This window comes from Mixophyes fleayi, chromosome 4, assembly GCF_038048845.1.
Source record: "Mixophyes fleayi isolate aMixFle1 chromosome 4, aMixFle1.hap1, whole genome shotgun sequence".
Taxonomy (NCBI): Eukaryota; Metazoa; Chordata; class Amphibia; order Anura; family Limnodynastidae; genus Mixophyes; species Mixophyes fleayi.
In genome coordinates, this window is record NC_134405.1 from 59472266 (window position 1) to 59495203 (window position 22938).

At 42.2% G+C, this 22938-nt stretch overlaps 1 protein-coding gene across 2 annotated transcripts; it reads right to left on the minus strand.

Annotated features, from left to right (window-relative positions):
• Positions 1-844: 844 nt before the first annotated feature.
• On the minus strand, positions 845-22297 carry BNIP3L (BCL2 interacting protein 3 like). 2 transcript variants are annotated; one of them, XM_075207182.1, is made up of 7 exons: positions 22170-22216; positions 16937-17162; positions 15552-15732; positions 14448-14514; positions 8321-8424; positions 7876-8025; positions 845-1606 (listed from the first exon to the last, which is right to left on the minus strand). In XM_075207182.1, exons 3-7 carry the CDS (start codon positions 15710-15712, stop codon positions 1558-1560), a joined length of 531 nt encoding a protein of 176 aa, XP_075063283.1. In that variant the 5' UTR covers positions 15713-15732; positions 16937-17162; positions 22170-22216; the 3' UTR covers positions 845-1557. The 2 variants fall into 2 exon arrangements, with proteins under 2 accessions (XP_075063283.1, XP_075063282.1); XM_075207181.1 differs by lacking the exon at positions 16937-17162 and having other exon boundaries at positions 22170-22297.
• Positions 22298-22938: the final 641 nt, after the last annotated feature.

Sequence of the window (22938 nt, forward strand, 5' to 3'; positions counted from 1 at the left end):
GTTTTCACCCCCCCCCCCCCCCCAATAAAAGACATTTACCAGGATGCTGCAAATGTCTATTGTACATAAAATGCATGTTCACAGTTGCTCCTGATTGCAAACATGTTCTAGCTGCATATATAGCCATGATCACTAGTAATCAACACTTCCACTAGACCAGTGGATTCCAAACCTTCTCAGTTCGAGGCGCCCTTAGGCTCTCCATAATATTTTTAAGCCACCCCTAAGCAAAAATAATTACCAAGCAGTCCCCTGTCTTGCTTATCACCTGCCCTGGCCGCGGCGCCCCTGTGAGATCACCGCAGCAGCCCAGGGAGCCGCGGCACAGTTTGGGAACCACTGCACTAGACCCTGTAGTAGAGCAAGTGATACGGCTGAAACACACGTACCTTAGAGATGCCCAAAGCTTGAAGCGGACAGTGCTGCGTGTGCCCAAGCTTTGCACGTCATTACTGTACATTGAATACGTGCATACGCCCAGTCCCATCACCGCTCCACCCCTGCAATCGTAGGCTGTAGTAAGTGTGCTCGAAGATGACTTGGACGCTTGCTGCGTTCTCTGGCGTATGCTCCTGTTCTGGGCATGCGCAGAGCAATTGTACACAAAACATGGCACGTATGGACATTTGCGCTCCTTAATGAATCAGGCCCATAGAGGGCAGTGTCTGAGCACTATACTAGCTCTGTATTAAACCCAGAGAGAGAAGTGCTTCTATTAGACATGAGATGTTCATGATCAGTACATTTCACACAAGGTTCTTCTTTTTTTTTTACCTATATTAAAGTGTATAGAAAACATATTATATCTGTGGGCTATTATTCTGATTCAACCTTCCTAAAACGGTTTTCCTACAAAACACATTTTTTAATATCAAGCCTTTTAAATTCCCATCTTAGAAACTATTCTGTGGCAATCCTGAGATGGAACAAGGAAAGAGAATTCCCAAATCCCCCTGCATTTATGGAATACAATCTTGCTATCCAAATATAAGTCACAGCGGCTCCTGTACTGTATCTTGTATGCTAGACCTTGTATCAGCCACAGGCTGCTTTGCTTCTCTGAGTAGAGCTGCACGTTAGGACAACTATTCGGTTGACTGAGGTATCTTTGGGGTCTCTCTCCAGAAGGCTTCAGGGTCATTGAGTTGGAGCTATTGTTGTTTGCACAGGTTCCCTGCCCTGGTGTTTTTTCATTGCTAACAATGGTTGTCCATAGTGAGAGCACTGCTGGCCCCAGCCAGACAAAGAGAGTGAGAACGTTGCTGGACGCCGCCAGACAATGGCCTCAGTCAGACACTCCCAGGACAAGCTGTGCTTCTGGATCTGAAGTGAAGTATCAAGAGATGTGTTGTTCTCCGCTTGGTGAGTAAGGTTTCTCACGTTGGGGATTAGTGCTTTGAACCCACGAACGGCTAGTAAGGGCTTCCAGGTTTGAAAGATGGGTGAAGGGAAGAGGGTGCTTTGAATCATGCTTAACATGGTGCAAAGTTCAAATGCACAAATGTGACAGGAACACACCTTCACAGGGTCACGGGTTCAACTCCAGATCATGCTCCATCAATAGGAACTGGCTGATGGGAGGGTCAATCTTTTCCCAATGTAAATGCTGGAATGACAGAAATATATCAGGCAATACATTAATAAGGAATAAATAGAATGTTACAATTCATATGTCTGTTAAACCTCACCATAGAATGTTCTCATGTATTGTCAGTCAAACATGAGTAAGTGTTTAATTCAAAAGAGTATTGAAAGGTATTCACCTGCTTACCACCTGGAGTAGATGGAGATTATCACATCCAGACCCTTATTTATGTCTCAATATACAATTAAAGGCTATTCTGCACAGAACGCAAGAAACAATAAGTCTAGGATAGGGTATCTCTGTGTGCTAAGAAACGAGAGCCTGCATTCTTATATAACATTGTCAAAAATACAGATCAGCTCTTAGACTGGGTATACACTACACAAAATGTCTCCGATGCGATATCCTTAATGATTACCAACAACTGAAAAAAAAAAAAGTCCCGATCAGCATGTCGATACATGTGTACACACTATACACGTTTTACAGGGTTTACCTTCAGATCTGTGCTCCACAACTGTCATAACCATCTGCTGAAAAGATGGTGACTCTGCACACTCCATAGAGATCTATGGACACTGCCGGTCCTGAGTGCATACACACTGCAGGATTGGTACAACATTGTTCCATCATTGAACGATATTTTTAGTTCAGTTTAAAAATCAAACGAAATGAAACGATGTGCTTAGGAAAGATAATCATTCATCAATTCAACGCACAAACTAACGTGATATCGGGCCGAACGGTTGTGTATCGTTTGACTGGCCCGATAATCGGCTGAAAACCATGTAGTGTGTACCCAGCCTTATATACTATGGTATTATTATCACTTTAAAAGGCTGTCACATAAAATAGACCGTGACAATTTGAAACATGTGAATTTATTCCTGCCTGGAAATGTGTTTTACAAAAAAATTAACGGATACCCAACAAAGTACATACAGATACCCCCAGGGTTACTTAATCTGACTTTACTTGAAAATTTCCATAGTTTCCCCATTGTCCAACTTGCAGCAGTTATATAAAGAGAAGTGGAATTACATAGCTCCATACTGTACGTACAGTTATTGTTACACCAACACCACATGTCTTATTCACAATAGTACCGTCTTACTGTACAACACACCACCACATGTCTTATTCACAATAGTACCGTCTTACTGTACAACACACCACCGCATGTCTTATTCACAATAGTACCATCTTACTGTACAACACACCACCACATGTCTTATTCACAATAGTACCGTCTTACTGTACAACACACCACCACATGTCTTATTCACAATAGTACCGTCTTACTGTACAACACACCACCACATGTCTTATTCACAATAGTACCGTCTTACTGTACAACACACCACCGCATGTCTTATTCACAATAGTACCGTCTTACTGTACAACACACCACCACATGTCTTATTCACAATAGTACCGTCTTACTGTACAACACACCACCACATGTCTTATTCACAATAGTACCATCTTACTGTACAACACACCACCACATGTCTTATTCACAATAGTACCACCTTACTGTACAACACACCACCACATGTCTTATTCACAATAGTACCACCTTACTGTACAACACACCACCACATGTCTTATTCACAATAGTACCACCTTACTGTACAACACACCACCGCATGTCTTATTCACAATAGTACCACCTTACTGTACAACACACCACCACATGTCTTATTCACAATAGTACCATCTTACTGTGCAACACACCACCGCATGTCTTATTCACAATAGTACCATCTTACTGTACAACACACCACCACATGTCTTATTCACAATAGTACCGCCTTACTGTACAACACACCACCGCATGTCTTATTCACAATAGTACCACCTTACTGTACAACACACCACCACATGTCTTATTCACAATAGTACCACCTTACTGTACAACACACCACCGCATGTCTTATTCACAATAGTACCACCTTACTGTACAACACACCACCACATGTCTTATTCACAATAGTACCATCTTACTGTGCAACACACCACCGCATGTCTTATTCACAATAGTACCGTCTTACTGTGCAACACACCACCGCATGTCTTATTCACAATAGTACCGCCTTACTGTACAACACACCACCGCATGTCTTATTCACAATAGTACCACCTTACTGTGCAACACACCACCGCATGTCTTATTCACAATAGTACCATCTTACTGTGCAACACACCACCACATGTCTTATTCACAATAGTACCGTCTTACTGTACAACACACCACCACATGTCTTATTCACAATAGTACCGTCTTACTGTACAACACACCACTGCATGTCTTATTCACAATAGTACCACCTTACTGTACAACACACCACCACATGTCTTATTCACAATAGTACCGTCTTACTGTACAACACACCACCGCATGTCTTATTCACAATAGTACCACCTTACTGTACAACACACCACCACATGTCTTATTCACAATAGTACCACCTTACTGTACAACACACCACCGCATGTCTTATTCACAATAGTACCACCTTACTGTACAACACACCACCACATGTCTTATTCACAATAGTACCATCTTACTGTGCAACACACCACCGCATGTCTTATTCACAATAGTACCGTCTTACTGTGCAACACACCACCGCATGTCTTATTCACAATAGTACCATCTTACTGTACAACACACCACCACATGTCTTATTCACAATAGTACCGTCTTACTGTACAACACACCACCGCATGTCTTATTCACAATAGTACCACCTTACTGTACAACACACCACCACATGTCTTATTCACAATAGTACCACCTTACTGTACAACACACCACCGCATGTCTTATTCACAATAGTACCACCTTACTGTACAACACACCACCACATGTCTTATTCACAATAGTACCATCTTACTGTGCAACACACCACCGCATGTCTTATTCACAATAGTACCGTCTTACTGTGCAACACACCACCGCATGTCTTATTCACAATAGTACCGCCTTACTGTACAACACACCACCGCATGTCTTATTCACAATAGTACCACCTTACTGTGCAACACACCACCGCATGTCTTATTCACAATAGTACCATCTTACTGTGCAACACACCACCACATGTCTTATTCACAATAGTACCGTCTTACTGTACAACACACCACCACATGTCTTATTCACAATAGTACCGCCTTACTGTACAACACACCACCACATGTCTTATTCACAATAGTACCACCTTACTGTACAACACACCACCGCATGTCTTATTCACAATAGTACCACCTTACTGTACAACACACCACCACATGTCTTATTCACAATAGTACCACCTTACTGTACAACACACCACCGCATGTCTTATTCACAATAGTACCACCTTACTGTACAACACACCACCACATGTCTTATTCACAATAGTACCATCTTACTGTGCAACACACCACCGCATGTCTTATTCACAATAGTACCGTCTTACTGTGCAACACACCACCGCATGTCTTATTCACAATAGTACCACCTTACTGTACAACACACCACCACATGTCTTATTCACAATAGTACCGCCTTACTGTACAACACACCACCGCATGTCTTATTCACAATAGTACCACCTTACTGTGCAACACACCACCGCATGTCTTATTCACAATAGTACCATCTTACTGTGCAACACACCACCGCATGTCTTATTCACAATAGTACCGTCTTACTGTGCAACACACCACCACATGTCTTATTCACAATAGTACCGCCTTACTGTACAACACACAACCACATGTCTTATTCACAATAGTACCGCCTTACTGTACAACACACCACTGCATGTCTTTCACAATAGTACCACCTTACTGTACAACACACCACCACATGTCTTATTCACAATAGTACCGCCTTACTGTACAACACACCACCACATGTCTTATTCACAATAGTACCGCCTTACTGTACAACACACAACCACATGTCTTATTCACAATAGTACCGCCTTACTGTACAACACACCACTGCATGTCTTTCACAATAGTACCGTCTTACTGTACAACACACCACCACATGTCTTTCACAATAGTACCACTTTACGGTACAACAAATCAAACAGTGTACAAAGTGAATGAATTATAACTGGGCAAACAATGGAAAGAGAATAAAAGAGAAAATAAATGATATAAGCAAAAATAGAGGAAGGAAAAATTGAAGATAAATTGTTTTTAAAATTGATGTAAACAAATTCCATACTGTAGTCTATACAAATACTATTACTTTTATCTCCAGTTTTCCACTTTTGTGGTGGTAAACTAGAAGTAAAGTGGATTAATTTTTTTATAAAATATTGTAAAAGATGGATGATGTGGCAACTAACAGAACTTAATGGTTGCATAATTTGGGAAACATCTATAAAGGGAAAAACTGATGAAACATCAGTACCTTTAATTTACCACTAGAGGTCGTAAGAGAATAAATTATGCCAGTGATTCCGAAACTTTTGCAGTTCGCGGCACCCTTCGAGTCGCCATAATTTTTTCAAGGCACCCCTCCAAAATAATTACTGAGCAGTCCTGTTTTAGAAGTAGTTAGGTCAAAAAAATTTAATAAGTATTTAGGTTAGGACAGAAATACTTATTTAGTTGTATGCAAAAATGCCCCCTCTGCATCCAGACAGGCTGCCCCCTCTCTTTGCTCTCTCTCACGCTGTCCCTCTCCTCTGCCCTCTGTCACGCTGTCCCCCTCCTCTGCCACGCTGTTCCCCTCCTCTGTCACGCTGTCCCCTTCTCTCTCACGCTGTGCCCCTCCTCTGCCCTCTCTCACGCTGTCCCCCTCCTCTGCCCTCTGTCACGCTGTTCCCCTCCTCTGCCATGCTGTCCCCCTCCTGTGCTCTCTCACGCTGTCCCCCTCCTGTGCTCTCTCTCACGCTGTCCCCTTCCTCTGCTCTCTCTTACGCTGTCCCCCTCCTCTGCCCTCTCTCACGCTGTGCCCCTCCTCTGCCATGCTGTCCCCCTCCTCTGCCCTCTCTCACGCTGTCCCTCTCCTCTGCCCTCTGACACGCTGTCCCCCTCCTCTGCCCTCTGTCACGCTGTCCCCCTCCTCTGTCATGCTGTCCCCTCCTCTCTCACGCTGTGCCCCTCCTCTGTCATGCTGTCCCCCTCCTCTGCCCTCTCTCACGCTGTCCCCCTCCTGTGCTCTCTCTTACGCTGTGCCCCTCCTCTGCCCTTTCTCACGCTGTGCCCCTCCTCTGCCCTCTCTCACGCTGTGCCCCTCCTCTGCCCTCTCTCACGCTGTGCCCCTCCTCTGTCACAATGTCCCCCTCCTCTGCCCCACGCCAGCCATAGAAAAAACAAACACAAACTTACCAATCCTCGCGGCGCCGGGACCCAGCATCCTCCTCTCTCACGCAGCAGCTTGTCACTGACAAGCTGCGTGAGAGAAGAGGATGCTGGGTCCCGGCACCACGCGGATTGGTAAGTTTATGTGTTGTCTGCTTTTTCTATGGCTGGCCCGCGGCACCCCTGGGAGCTGTGCCCATCCTCTGCCATGCTGTCCCCCTCCTCTGCCCTCTCTCACGCTGTCCCCCTCCTGTGCTCTCTCACGCTGTCCCCTTCCTCTGCACTCTCTTACGCTGTCCCCCTCCTCTGCCCTCTCTCACGCTGTTCTCCTCCTCTGCCATGCTGTCCCCCTCCTCTGCCCTCTCTCACGCTGTCCCTCTCCTCTGCCCTCTGACACGCTGTCCCCCTTCTCTGCCCTCTGTCACGCTGTCCCCCTCCTCTGTCACGCTATCCCCTCCTCTATCACGCTGTGCCCCTCCTCTGCCCTTTCTCACGCTGTGCCCCTCCTCTGCCCTCTCTCACGCTGTGCCCCTCCTCTGTCACAATGTCCCCCTCCTCTGCCCTCTCTCACGCTCCCTCTCACTCTGCCCCACGCCAGCCATAGAAAAAACAAACACAAACTTACCAATCCTCGCGGCACCGGGACCCAGCATCCTCCTCTCTCACGCAGCAGCTTGTCACTGACAAGCTGCGTGAGAGAAGAGGATGCTGGGTCCCGGCACCACGCGGATTGGTAAGTTTATGTGTTGTCTGCTTTTTCTATGGCTGGCCCGCGGCACCCCTGGGAGCCGCGGCGCACACTTTGGGAACCGCTGAATTATGCAATTGATGTCTAATGTACATCGGTATACATCAATGATAATGTAAAGGAATCTCAAATTATCCGTTACTGATGATGTCTACACTAGACCGTCCAACACTTGTGAAGTAGGTAAATCCAGAACTCCAGTTGGTTTTGGTGGTCAAGCAACCAAACTTACCCCAGCCCCAGGGCCAGAACATGGGAGATGAAAAGAGAAGGGATGAAAACCTTCAGGAACTCTGCAGAGAAAATGCCTCCTTTCTTCATAGCGCCGGTCTTCCTCATACTCAAAGACACAGATCGCTTGGGGTGGCGGAAATGAAACTCCCTGAGGATAAAGAAAGACCAAAAGAGAGGGGGTGTCACTGCAAAAGGACTACCATAAAAAAGTGACTGCAGCTGTTCATACAACAGTCACAATCTGCACAACAGCTATATTTGTTACACCAAATAACGCTAGAGTAGTGTGACCTTACAGTAGATATGTGGCACAGTACTATTCCAATGGGTTCTGGAGGCTTCAGAGACTACACTGATATGCAAAATATAACCTGGTAGAGGAGCTAAAGTCATTACCCAATGATCTCTAGTGAGAATAGCAGACATGTGAACAAACATCTTACTTTGGGGGGATATTTTCGGGTCTACTCGACCAGTCAGATACCCAGTCTGCACTTTTCTTCAACGCTTCCTCTTCCTTCTCTACAACTCCGTCTTCCTCTTCAGACTGAAAAGAAAAAAAGTATAGTTGTGATTAAATTCTGTCAACAACTGACCAGATGCAACACTGCAGCCTAGAGATATGTATTAGATCTACGGTGGGCCTGTTTTCATGTAGTCCTGGATGAGTTGTCTGAAATAAAACCAGTCTCGATTATATAAGAACATGACAAATCTCTCAGGGCAGAATAACATGACATTGTGGACACTAACTAAGATCTGCATGTCATTGACAGCAAAATTAGTGCCCGTGTGTAGTTGTACAAACTGTATGCACTGGTATAGGACTTGCCAGCCAGCGTCCTAGTGTCCAAACCTCCTCGTCACTAGTTTAAACATAATGGGGCCGATTCATCAGACACGTATCTGCAGATTTTGAGTGTATCGTACGCAAATTCACTCTGAGCATACCCAGAACCGGGACATATGCCAGTAAATACAGTCCTGTCCGCTCCGTCTTCGAGCCCAAAGGACACTTACTACAACCTACATTTTCGGGGGAGTGAACAGGGCGAGGAAGAAGCGTTTTGCTGCAGTCAATGTACAGTAAGGCCATGCCAAACCCTGGTGTGCACTGGGCACCACAAAGTTACTTGTTTTTCTGCCGTATCTCTTGCTCAAGCTACAGGGCTAGTCTAAGTCCTGATTGCTAGTGATGACAGTCTGGTATGCATGCTATAACGTGTGTTTGCAATCAGGAGCAACTGTAGAAATGTATTTTATGCTCAGTAGACATTAACAACATCCTAATAACGTATTTCATGGAAAGAAAATAAATATATATTTTTTCTGTGAATTGTTTTGCATATTTTTAATCCACATAAGTATTGGACGTATCCTGGTGTGTCTTGTGTAGCAGAGCACAGCAGACCTACAACCGAATTCATCAGAGCACATTTATTCAGATCTATTCTTTGATGATTTCTTAAACATGCAGAGAGGATTTATGTGTTTTTTAACAAACGCCCATTGCGCACAGTATGAGTAGCTTGATGAATCAGGCCCAATAAGTCTAAGTCCGGGAGCTTTTAAATGTGTTTTAAAAAACAAAAAGCAGAAATGTTTTGTTGCGCTCATATCATCTGTACATACTCAGCACACAGGCTCTGCCCACTTGTGTCACACGACTCATAATGACAGCATTGTACACTGGAAAACATATTAGGCATTAAAGGTAACACAGCAGGATATAAGGCTATTAAGGACTGCATAAACATTCTTACTTTAAACACATTAACCCATTCAGTCAGAAAAATTCAGATTGGGAAGATATGTTGGTGGGTGGCTTCATTAGAACTCATTCCAGCCTGTCATTCAGCACAACACACCCTGACGTCAGTGCACAGACTTTAGATGCTGGGAGCCTGAGGGTGAGCGTCACTAAGCAGGTTCTTCTGGTCCATAAAGACGTCAGTATCCGGACTTACTTAGTCACTAAATTTGGAGTCACCCATTTAATTAAAATTTTTTACTATTGTCTCAGTGACTCTATTGAATTTTACAAGTTAAACACAGTTTTCAGTATTTGGAAGTTGCCCAAGAAGTGCTTAGACACAGAAAACAACTTTATATACTGCACATTACCGCAATATGGCGCTTATGCTCATTCTGACTCAGCAACTGGTCTGATATAATCAGACTGACATGTTTAAAACAAAGAAATAATATGTTCAATGAAGTCCTAAGTCCTTAACAGTAGCAATAAAAATGACATCTCTCAGGCGTAACATCCTATGTTGAGCTGTAGTAATGACAGGGACATATCTTATCAGTAACGTCCTACGTACAACTTATGTGTAGTAATGACAGTGACATATCTGATCAGCAACGTCCTACGTACAACTTATGTATAGTAATGACAGGGACATTATATCTATATATCTATCTATATATATATATATATATATATATATATATATTATGATTTTTATGTCACTAATAACTACACACTATATGATCAAAAGTATTCGGACGCTTGACTATAACATCAACAGTAGCTGTAGTGACATTGTATTCAAATACATATATTTTAATATGGAGTTGGTCCCCCTTTTGCAGCGATAACAGCTTCCACGTTCCTTGGAAGGCTTTTTACAAGATGTTGGAGTGTTTCTGTGGGAATTTGTGCCCATTCATTCTGTAGAGCAGGGGTGTCCAACCTTTTAGCTTCCCTGGGCCACATTGGAAGGCGAAAAGATGTTTTGGGCCACACATAAAATACACTAGCACCAATGATAGCTGATCATCCAAAAAAACCATAGAAAACATTGCTAATGCTCCTTGTTGTTGCTCAGTGCTTCAATGACATGCTAATGGCTGCTGTCAAACATCAAGTGATATTGTTACAACATTTTATGAAGGGCTTCAATACAGCAGTCATTAAGACAGGAAGATAAGGTTCGTGATGCTCCAGGACCAGGTGAGTTTATGCACTGGTCAGCGTCCCTTGAAATAATAATAATAATAATAATAAAAAAAAACCCCTGAACTTACTTTTTAATCGGCTTGTTCTCTGATGATCTTCTCTTGTTTTTTCCGTTTCACTGCTGCTGATAGTTCGCGCGGGTGACTCCTATGTGCTGTGCTCCGCAATGGATGTCGGACGTGATGACGTCACGCCCGACATTCACTGCGAGCGCCGCACGGAGGAGGAGACCAGGGAGGGACCGCGTGACCACAAGGTAAGTATTTTCTTGATCTTTTTTTTTCATTAACAGCGCTGCCCCCTTGCCACAACCAAAACTCCTGCTGGGCCACATTTACAAGCATGCTGGGCCGCATGCGGCCCGCGGGTTGGACAACCCTGCTGTGAGCATTTATGAGGTCAGGTACTGATGTTGAACGAGAAGGCCTGGCTCGCAATCTCCGTTTCAGTTCATCCCAGAGGTGTTCGATGGGGCTGAGGTCAGGGCTATGTGCGGGCCAGTCAAGTTCTTCCACAACGAACTCACCAAATCATGTCTTTGTAATCCTTGCTTTGTGCACTGGGGCACAGCCATGTTGGAATAGAAAAGGGTCTTCCCCAAATTGTTGTCACAAAGTTGGAAGCATAGCATTGTCCAAAATGACTTGGTATGCTGAAGCATTAAGATTGCCCTTCACTAGAGATAAAGGGCCTAGCCCAAACCCTGAAAAACAGCCCCATATCATTATCCCTCCTCCACCAAACTTCAAAGTTGGCATACTGCAGTCAAGGCAGGATTCGTCACTCAACATAATTCCGTTTCCACTGCTCCACAGTCCAGTGTGCTTTACACCACTCCATCCGATGCTTGGCATTGGTCTTGGTCATGTGAGGCTTGCATGCAGCTGCTCGGCCATGGAAACCCATTCCATTAAGGTCCCGCTGCACAATTTTTGTGCTTACATTAATGCCAGTGGAAGTTCGGAACTCTTCAGCTATGGAATCAGTAGAGCGTTGGCGACTTTTACGCACCCTGCACCTTAGCAGTCATTGAACCCGTTCTGTGATTTTACATGGTCATCTCCTTCGTGGCTGAGTTGCTGTTGTTCCTAAATGCTTCCACTTTCTAATAATATCACTTACAGTTGACTGTGGAATATCCAACAGGGATAAAATTTCATGAACCGTCTTATTACAAAGGTGCCATCCTATCACAGTACCACGCTTGTAGTCACTGAGCTCTTCAGAACGACCCATTTTGTATCACAAATGTTTGCAAATGGAGACTGCATGGCAGGTGCTTGATTTATACACCTCTGGCAACGGGTATGATTGAAACACCTCAGTTCAATAATTAACAGGTGTGGACAAATACCTTTGTCCATATAGTGTGTGTAATATATATTATATATATATTTATTTACACATACCCACACTGTCCTGAACAAAAATGTTGCACTTTTTCAAATAACTCCTCCATAAGATGAAACGTACAACAGTATTTCTTCGCCACAATTTTTTCTGTTCATATTACAGAATCTTTAATTTATTACTGTATATCCTTTAAAATCAGTATTGAAAATAAATGGCACTGAAAAAATTACTGACACCCTAGACTTAATATTTGGTAGCACGGCCTGTGGTCAAAATAACTGCAATCTATCGCTTCCTATAGCCATGGATGAGCTCCCTGCACCTCCCTACTAGCAGTGTGGTCTATTCTTCTTGTGCAGACTGCTCCCGTACACTCCCAGATTAGAAGGTGCCTTCTTCCAACTGCTGTTTTCCCATCTCTCCACGGGTGGTCTATGAGAAAGGAATGAACTCACTGCCATGTATCCCCCTTTCATCGAGTTGGTGACGGAAGGTGCGAGTTGAAGCCATCATACCTGGTGTCTGAAGGTCAGCTTGGATCTATCTGGCAGGTGATTGTGGTGCTTTATCCACCATGTGAACAATCCTGCGCTGCAATCAAGTTCTCTCTTTCCAGGGAGGTTGGTTACAGTGCCATGGGCCTTAAACTTCCTAATCACATTACGTACGGTGGAAACAGGAACATCAAGGTTTATGGAGATTGATTGGTAACCTTGAGTGTTTGACTACAATCTTCTGTCTGACACACCAGACAATTCTGTTTTCTCCATACTCATTGCAGTACACACAGCGACAGTAAACAGGAGAATGAGTCCTTTTCTCTATTTATGCTCTATCAATGAGTGATTTCTATATTGCAGACACCTGTTACTCACCTCAGGCGAGTTCAGTTCCAAAGTGAATTTGAATCACCTGCTTGAAGTCTAATTATTACATCTACTTCTAAAACTTGTCAATAGTTATGGCCAGACCATATAAGGATCGCTGTGTGGCATAAGCTGCGACGTGGTACATTTACAGCCTTTTGTTCTTTTACTTCACTGCACACCAAAGAAGTACATATGTGGATACCAAAATATTAAGACATGGTGGGTGTATGTATATATATATATTTTCTAATATACTGAGTGATATGGTGCATGCATAACCCCATCGCCCCCCCAACTGACATGGCTTGTGGCCTATCCATGTCAGATTGCAATTGGTATACAAAGGAATGTACTGCTCTCAGAGGCCACACTGCGATAAAACACACACACACACACACACACACACACACACACACAGGCCAGGTCACTTTCACTAGTCCAAAACGTGCACAGTAATGACATTGGCATATTTGGATGGTGATCTGATCGTATACAAGATATCAGGCAATGTGCAGGACTGACAGTGAAATATCTGTTTGGTGAAGTCATATTTAAAAAGTATAAGTAGTAACAATTAATCACTAATCCAAACCGTTAAATACAATCTACAGACAAAGTGTAGTAATTATTTTTAATTGCTTAAATAAGCTTATAATATTTATAACCATCTCTGAGTGGTGAAATTCTATTTATAAATACCATGTAGTAAAGATCTCTTTGCATTTGACCTCTCAGCCATAATACGTCTTAACTGTACGCTAACTGATATAATTATAATAAGTGCCAAAAACAGAACTAAAAGCATTCCAAATAACGTTACCACAATGCAAACAAAACACCAGAGTATACAGTAACACTATAAACAATGGTTACTAATGTCATACCAGTTTACATGTCTTCTAAATGCATTAAAAACTCATGTAAGGCCCGTTTTAAAAATCAGTACAAAAAAACCCTTAAACTGTAACAGACCCAGAGATACAGTGGACAGAAAGACATCTGTAACTATCTGAGGAAGGGTCTTCCCTCTGACCAACCCTAGAGCGGGGGTACCATCCTGGGAAGTACACTAACCTACAGATTCAAACCCTTAAACTCCACAGGGGCAGATAGTTAAGGAACTGCAACGTCACGTGTCTAGTTAGACACACTCCACCCACTTCAATATTCTCCAGGATGAACTCGAACTGTTCTGCTACATTAATAAAATGACAGAAGACTGGTGCAGCATGTACCTGTAGCAGATCACAAGTACATATAAGACCCTCAGAGGTCTCCACAGTATTACTATTTAGGAGACTGCTGACAATGACAAGTCCTAGAATTAGCTTCTCAGTGACATCTGTGAGCATATCCTAAAAGGGGATTTCTGTAGATCCGTACCTGGAAGCTGTCTTTACTCGTGTGCATCTCCACATCAAAGGTGATCTGTCCTTCTTCAGGTGCAGGGCTGCATGGCAAAGCAACAAAAGGCAGATTAACCCATGACATACTCTACCAGCTTAGGGGAAGGGAAATAAGAAACAGTAGACGGGGATATATGGAAGGAATATATACACCAACAGTAATAGGAGAAAAGGAAAACATATTATATATGTATTTATATAATGTTATTTATTTGTTGTAGTGTGAGACCATAGTACACATTAGAATCCAAATCACCTATCCCTTGCATCAGATGGCCGTTGTGTAGACATGTTTCCCCTATTCTCCTATATAGAGACGGGCAGGTAAGCTCTTGGGACTAGGTACAGATTAGACCCATAACTGTCATTAAAGAGACAGAACATAAACTTCCCAAACATCCCTACAGAAACATCCCACTGTGCAGCTGCCCTGATATTCCACCAGACCCGCCACTGTATAGACACTCCAGTACTGTAATACAAGTGTCACAATGTAAATATTCAAGCAGAATGGTCACTATAACCACACACCCCAAATACTCCGACTATATAGACACCCCAATTTCCTAGCAGAACAGTCATAATATTGTCATCCAAACAGAACTGTCGCTATATAGATGCCCAAACATCCTAGCAGATTTGTCAATATACTGACACATCAACTTCCAAACTAAACGGAGACATAGTAACACTATAACATCACACAAAATTCACAAGATATCACATCTGCCACTCATAAATAAGCTATAACTTCCAGCACGGACTGGCCGCTAACCATATCCAGGGCATTTACTCATAGGCACCAATAGCAAGTGGGGCACAGTGGCATGTTTGCCACAAGAAGATAAAATGTAGACTAGCAATGGAAATGAGTTTGGGACATTTAACAAAATATTTGAAGAGAAAAAGTGATTGAAAGCAAAGAATAAGGTGCAACAGAGGGGTGTAAGGGAAGTTATACTAATGCCATCATATTGTGCCAGTATAACCGTCACTCTGGACACACCAACACTTTGCAGGACAATGGCGCATGTCCCTCTAATGGGTTGTGTCCCTACAGACTCACTCTGGGAGCACTGACCTGTCGCACTGTGAGCTGCTACGGGAACTGCTTTGTTCGGACTCATGCTGTGCGTCCAACAGGATTTTCTCCATGTCGCCATTGTGGATTGAGGAGGAAGATGGCACATGTTCCAGGCCCCCGTTCCGATTGTTGTCTACGTTGTTCCCGTTGCTGTTCATTTGCAGCTCTACCCAGGAACCTGTTTGAAGAAGCAGGCTGCACTCGTTAGCCAGAATGAAACGAAAGACTGTTTGCTGGATCTAATCATACAAAGCAGACAGGCAAGGACCAGCCTGGGCTACAGATAAACACACAACTGACAGCACACGGATTATGTGACACTTGAGATCTTTTTGTAAGCCCAGGAACAAAACTTCACAGTAGCTTCTGCTTAACGGCTTGATCCTGCGACACGTTTAGTACATGCCCACAGCACAACTCCACGTGGATGAGTGGTACATAATGGAATGAGCATCACAAACAAACTGGCAATTATTACATCAGATATGAGCCAACCTTTGTTTTAATGTTCCAACACATGACACTATGCAAATGGTTTAACCCTCCACTGACAGGTCAGACTGAAAGTTATGTGACATATGGCATGAACTGTGGAATTATGGGATACCAGCCAGAAGATGTATAGCTGAAACAACTACTATTATAAGGCAGAATATTTAAGAGCACTATGTAAATAGAAGATTACTATTTATTTTATAATATATGTGTGTATTTTTTATACACATCTGTATTTAATGTGTTTATTTCCAGGATGCTTCTAAGAGAAGTGAGGGTCATTTATGAAGCTACAAAGTGTTTTTTAGCAAATGCCAGTCAGTAATGTGAATATATTAATGTACATCCCCTTTCAGCTCTGAGAAGTGATCCCCACAGAAAATGCAGGATTGTGGTGTGAGATAGAAACGCTCATACCAGGGAAAGTGGGGTTTTTTTTTTTTAAACTAACTACAAATATCCCACCTACTATCACTTTTGGGCTGCCCCCTTTAATATTTTCATTTTTCTCCTGACATACAACTAAGCCATAAGAATAAAGCGCCACCAGTACATTATTTATTTCATGTGCCTCATTCTTCCTGCTTTTATCGCATTTGTATGTATGCATTTCTGATGTCCTTTCCTGTAGAATGTAAGTGCCTCAGTGGAAACAAGTATAGGATGCACTTGTTACATGAAGGGAGACAGGTTAAAGAGTTATCACTGTAAACTTTAGCAACATGTGCAAGTTTGAGAAAGCACAGATACGGATCAATATACAATAAATTAGTGCTCTTGGTCCAGCTTGCACTTGCCAGCTACTTACCTACTATCGGATGCTATACTTTTAGTGCAGATTTGTACCTTTGAGCAATGTAATATATTTTGGAGAAATGATCTCTTACCCTCGGGTATACCTGCAGGTGTTGCTGCTGTAACTGATCGGTGTGCAATCCTTCCAGATATGTTTCTATGTGATGACCTGGTATATAACGTGATCTCAGTACATGAGTGACTAGATCCCCTTTTGTAATGTCACTTGTACAATGCTCCTCCTATCTGGAAGGACATGCTGAATAGAAGACGCCACTCTTTAATATTGTAATATATAGATATACTCTTATACTGCACCTGTAAAATGATGTACATTACTTACAAAGCTGCTGCTTTATTGGGAGGGGTGGGGGTTGTTTTATTTTTTGGGAGGGGTGGAGGCTGCTCTTTTTTATGAACTGCTTTAGTTTACTGCAATGGGCTTATTTTCTGTGATATGTTTATATAGCACACACAGACGCTCATCCTTCCATCACAGTAACATCTATTTTCTCAGTAATAGAAACTAATATAGTGATTGAAATATTTGTGTGTTTAACATCACATAGATTTTTCGGGCTAACACGGTACTGCAATAATAATTTTTAAATAAATAATTTTTTTGCTACACATCTAAATATTTTTGTTGAATGCCATTTTATTTACCGTACACATTCTGTGTATATTTGAGCTATCCAAGGACCCTTATCACGCCTTGCACACAGACCACTGGCTAATATGACAGTGGTCACATGCTTTGGGTTGTCAGTAAAACAAAGCTCCCAGGGGCCAAAGTAAAATGGGAGACTACTTACTTGGCTTTACCAGGGAATAAGATTTTACATAGCAGATGTATGTCAGATGTGGAATTATAGTCATGGTCTGAACAAACCCTATGGGAAATGTAATCAATGGATCACACATTTCTGAAGTATCCCATAGGCAACAAATATTACTTAGGAAACTGAAATTAAAAGGGTAGGGCCACTTTATGGCATAAAACCAGATTACTGCATTTGACCACCATTGACTCAAAATCTTGGAAAGAGTGTCATTCCAACCCCAAGAATAATATGAATGAGCCGGGGAAGACTGTGCATGACTGGATAGGTACAACTCCAGTATATTCACATGATGCCCCTTTCTGGCCTCTCTAGTTTCAAGTTCAATTCAATGTCCAAATCCGTTGCAGTTAGTGTATTTTCTATTTTATGTAGCTTATTCACAGACAATTCAAAAACTAGAACATAAATCTGGATGTGGGAAATGCAATGATAGTAGAATGATGAATAATTAAAGCCATATAAATCTATGTTTTCAAAAGAAATTCCAAGTGGCATATGTACATTCTCAACTGATGTATGATTATACAACACTATTCAGCAGTACATGAGTAGGTATTGAGGTACATTATACACTGGTACCAGGGCTTTCATTTAGCTAGCACCTGTCTAAACCCTTCAGAAATATATTGGTTGATCCTTCTGTAATGTTTATGCTCTTTGACATCACTATTGTTATTTTAGCACATTGCAGACCCGGAATATTGTTCTTTATATTCATGCCAGCAGCAAGTGACTAACTGCACAATTACAATTATAGTGCATCATTCTAATTATAATAAAACCACTTGTCTATTAATTGAATTTATATAAAATAATGCACATATTTTATGTTGCAAACCTGTTTAACGGCCTCCATCAGGATGTTACTGCAACAGGGCCCAGCCTGGGGTCTCCGCTCTGTAATTCCTTGAATTCAATCTACCCAGAAGCCATTTCTACATAATCTGCCCTGCTTTCCCCTCTAAATCTCTGTCCTGACTTACTCCCAGACAGCCATCCCCTTGCTCTGAATGAATAGAAGAAAAAGGAGGGGGGGGAGCGAGAGCTGCCTGCAGAATCCTCAGGGTGTGAACTGTACAAGATACAGCTCCTACATCGTGCAGACCAGCACGCACACACTGGCATCTCAGGGACATTCACCCCAGCAACTCCAATTATCCTCTCTGCACCTTACCAGAGTCAGATGCTGCACTGTTTGTGCACAGGAAGTGGCCATTGTCGCTCACAACAGAGGATCTGAGTGAACTTTTTACTGAAGACGCAGGATTACAGACTAACCAGTGAGGGACACAATGGATAGAATTTGTAGACATAGGTAACCCTTGCCTGGAGCATCAACGACATTCTCAGCCCCAATCATACTGCACTGCTATGCCAACTACAATCCCCAGAGACAGAACTAGAAAGGTCTGATAGGGCCCTTTAATCACCCTCATAAAGTCATACCCACTACAATGAAAGCTCCATCAGTATCCAATAGGACTGACTACTAATTGCATTACAAACAATCTCACACATTAGTCTGAATTATATATTTATAGGGTTTGTGTCCTCATTTTCCAAATCATGTAAGTGTCTGAATAAATATAGTATGAAGCCATATTAACTTTCTACTTTAAGGCAAAGAGAATCCCAATTGTCCTAATTTTAGTGCTCTCTCCCATCTGGGGATATGTTTGTCCCACGCGTGGGAATATTGCTGGGAAGGGAGATATGTAATCGGCAGCACCATTTGGTGGGGGGGGGTTGACCACGCCCCTGTCCCACTGCTAACATGTTGGCCAGGCCGCATTGAAGTCACATGGACAGCTATGGGTATAGTTACACCATGGGAAATATTTCTATACAGAATTCAACTATACTGTGCTTGACAGGATTTCTGGGCTATAGTCATACGGTGCCAGGTATGTATAAATATATACATGTATCTTATGTATGGTCACAAGCTACAGTCTGGTTCTTAATGTGATAGTCTATTATGAGCCTCACAGACAAAGGGTAAAACAGCAGAGACACAGCAACAAATGGTAAAACTTTGGTAGTGCGCCTAGATTCTCCCAAAGTGAATACTTTACAGAGCAAGAACGAGGTGCTATCGGAGAAGGTGATGTTTGCACGGGCCAATAGGAGGGTGTTCCTTACAAACTACTGAGTATTACTAATTTTATGGAGCAGGTGCACTTTGCCCAAAGCATCCAATGTGTTCTAGAAATGAGGTCCTTTGTATCTTCAGTTGTACAAATAAAGAATCACAGGCAAGATTGTCAGGTAAAGGATTCAAATATTTACAGTATGAAGCAATGGCTACAAAATATCTATCTATATATTTATAATTAACTGAGCCAGAGGAAATATCCACAGGAAAAGTTAATAAAGTGATAATCTGTTACTGTTTGTATAGCACATTATAGTGGACCTGCCAAGCAATTCTGAAATATCTATCCACTAATAGTAAATCCCAACTATAAGTCTAATTGCAATGTACAGGTATTGACACACTCAACATTCTTGAGAAGTGATTTTAATAGGTGCCCCTGCCTCACTTTCTAATACTTCCTGTTCCTAGACACTATTTAAGTCCGATGTTGGTGTGGGCTGTCCTGTGTGCCGATAAATCGGTGACATCGATCTCCTGTGATCATTCAAAGCAAAATGTAATAAAAAAAACTTGCAGGCTTTCTACAGTGCCATGATTCTCAGTACCACTGAACATGTTCTTGTTATTGCAGGAGAAGTCGCTTTTTCACCAGAAGATGTCTATCTTCATGCAGACATGGAAACATGTGAGATTAGAAGAAGCTATAGGACTGTAACACACAGTAAATGTAAACTGGGTATTAAGTGTAAATGGGTATTAAGTGTGTAGCTGACAGGTGTGCTTTAAGGTGGCTCTGTGTGAATGCTTTTTATGGACACAAAAAGGCTATATATTTAGCGCTTTAATTGAAGTATATCATTATGCATTGATTAAATATTTTGTGTAATTTAAAAAATGAGCTTTAACTTTCCATCATGTGAAAAGTAATTTAGCCAATCAGCACAAGTCCACATTTTTCATGGCACCGAGTTACTGAGGAACAGTCACCTACACGTGCTATTTAATGGCCACTAGGAAGTAGTGACATTAATGAGGATGATGTACCCTGTGCCTCACGGCATTTTATGCATATTCGAGATATAAGCTGAATACATAAAAAGACAGCAGCATATTTCTTCTGGGATTCTATATTTGCACACATATAATACTACAAATTTAATTTCTGTGAACACGGCCTACCCTCTCCCCCACAATTCACACAGGACATTTCATAAATAAAAAGGTTGGCACTAGAACACATGTGAATATATAAGTGTTTGTACATCCAGTCCAGATCCAAGACCTAAATTAATCTTATAGCAGATTTTAACAGAATGTAACATCACAGGTCAGGACATAGAGCATTTACTTTACCATATAATACTTATTTTTCAATGCATCTATAAACTTAAATGCCATTCAAATGTAGATACCCAATATACATATTTGAAATAATTGCCTTACTATTATGGACTATTCTGCTGTATTTGTCTATACATGGATGTTATACCAATGCAATGTCACGGAGCAGAAATTTGACTTTCCTTATGTAGCAATGTGCCAAAATATTTATCATCAATGCATTTGCCAAGTCACTGTAGTCATTATAACACCTGCAGCAAGCATGGGATTAAACTACATTCCTAGAAGGCTTGAACAGGATGAACACGTCATATCTGCTTCATACTACATGCAGCCCAGTGTAATGAATAAGCGTAATTACCAAGCTCTGAGAGATTGTGAATCACGTTTTGAAATCCTGCAAAACCCGCTTACTTTGTTGAGCAAAGTTACCACTGAAATTGCAAATTTCTTCTAATATTAGTATTTTGTTTATGGAATTTGCCTAAACTTAGAGCAAAGTAGTCAACCAGTGGCTTGTGGTAGTTGTGGCACTACAAGTCCCAGTATGCAATGAGCCACTTTAGTTCCACACAGGTTGTCTATCTCTGCCCATGATTTTATATATCTGTGAGGCTGTTGTTGTTATGAACATCTCTGGTAAAACATGTATAAATACATATATGCAATGTTACAATCATTACATGCAGACTGCATTATACAGCAGGATATAATGTTACAGTAAATGGGTTCATGGGGCCCTGCTTAATTGAATACATCAACCCTTATACCACAATAACAATACTGTGTACAGCCTCCCCACAGCTCAGCCTCCTCAGATCCCGCCCCTGACACTGATTGGTCCACAGCTAGACACTCTTACCCAAACCCCGCCCACCAGCCATGTACTCTGCAGTGATTGGCTCACACCAACGTCAGTCTCGGACGCCATGCCCCTAGCTCTCCCGCCCAGAGGCCAAGCGGACACCAATTCCTCGTTTCCACCTCAAGCACCGGACTTTGATACATACGGTTACCGGGCGGTGACCGTGTCCCACTCACCGTGTAAGGCGGGCTCTTCCCCGTTGTTATTGTTCTCGGACATGATGGCTTCAGCTTCAGTCTGGTAGGGAGACAGAGCCGCACTGCGTAGCCACACCCCGTGTGACGTCATCCCGCCTCATCACCTGAGGCTGGGGGGCGGGGCTAAGCACTCACATGACCACTGCCAACAAACAGTTAACCCCTGTGGTGCTGGAGGGGAAATGTGGAGCTAGGGGCGTATATTAAGTGTGTGGATATAGATATACATACAGTTCTGGCACATGTTGGTGATTGCAAAATTATATATCTCTCATGCCTACATATATCTAACCTATATATATATATATATATATATATATATATATATATATTTTATGCAGCATCAGGAGAGTAGGAAAATCAGAACCTGTCCATAACTTTAGCTACTGTATGATATGCAGGGCTTCCTCTTCATACCACTACCTGATGGTTTCTCTGACAAGTCAGTCATAAACTAAAAGTCATTACTCTCACTATAAGTTCCCCTCATTATGTCAGTTTTGATCCACATTTTAAAACTTGGCATTTTAAAGCGGAAGCTCTGCATCTGTGTGACACATACTGCAGGATTTCTCTTTTTACCTCTTCCACTGACTTGCAGACAACTCATGGATTTTTCTCATTATAAACCGAAAGGTATATTAAACCTTAGCAGACAATCAGATTCTAGCTATGTTCTAGAACATATTAAATATATAATCGCTATAATCTTATTGGTTGCTATTGACAACATCTCCACTTTTACTTT

What these genes read in the sequence shown, in the direction of transcription:
- BNIP3L (XM_075207181.1), bottom strand. Translation starts at nt 22,281, where the DNA reads ATGACGTCACACGGGGTGTGGCTACGCAGTGCGGCTCTGTCTCCCTAC. An exon ending in AGCAGCTCACAGTGCGACAG is followed by an intron (nt 14,515 to 15,551) that starts GTCAGTGCTCCC and finishes TTTGCCATGCAG; the next exon opens with CCCTGCACCTGAAGAAGGAC. An exon ending in CCCGAAAATATCCCCCCAAA is followed by an intron (nt 8,026 to 8,320) that starts GTAAGATGTTTG and finishes CTTTATCCTCAG; the next exon opens with GGAGTTTCATTTCCGCCACC.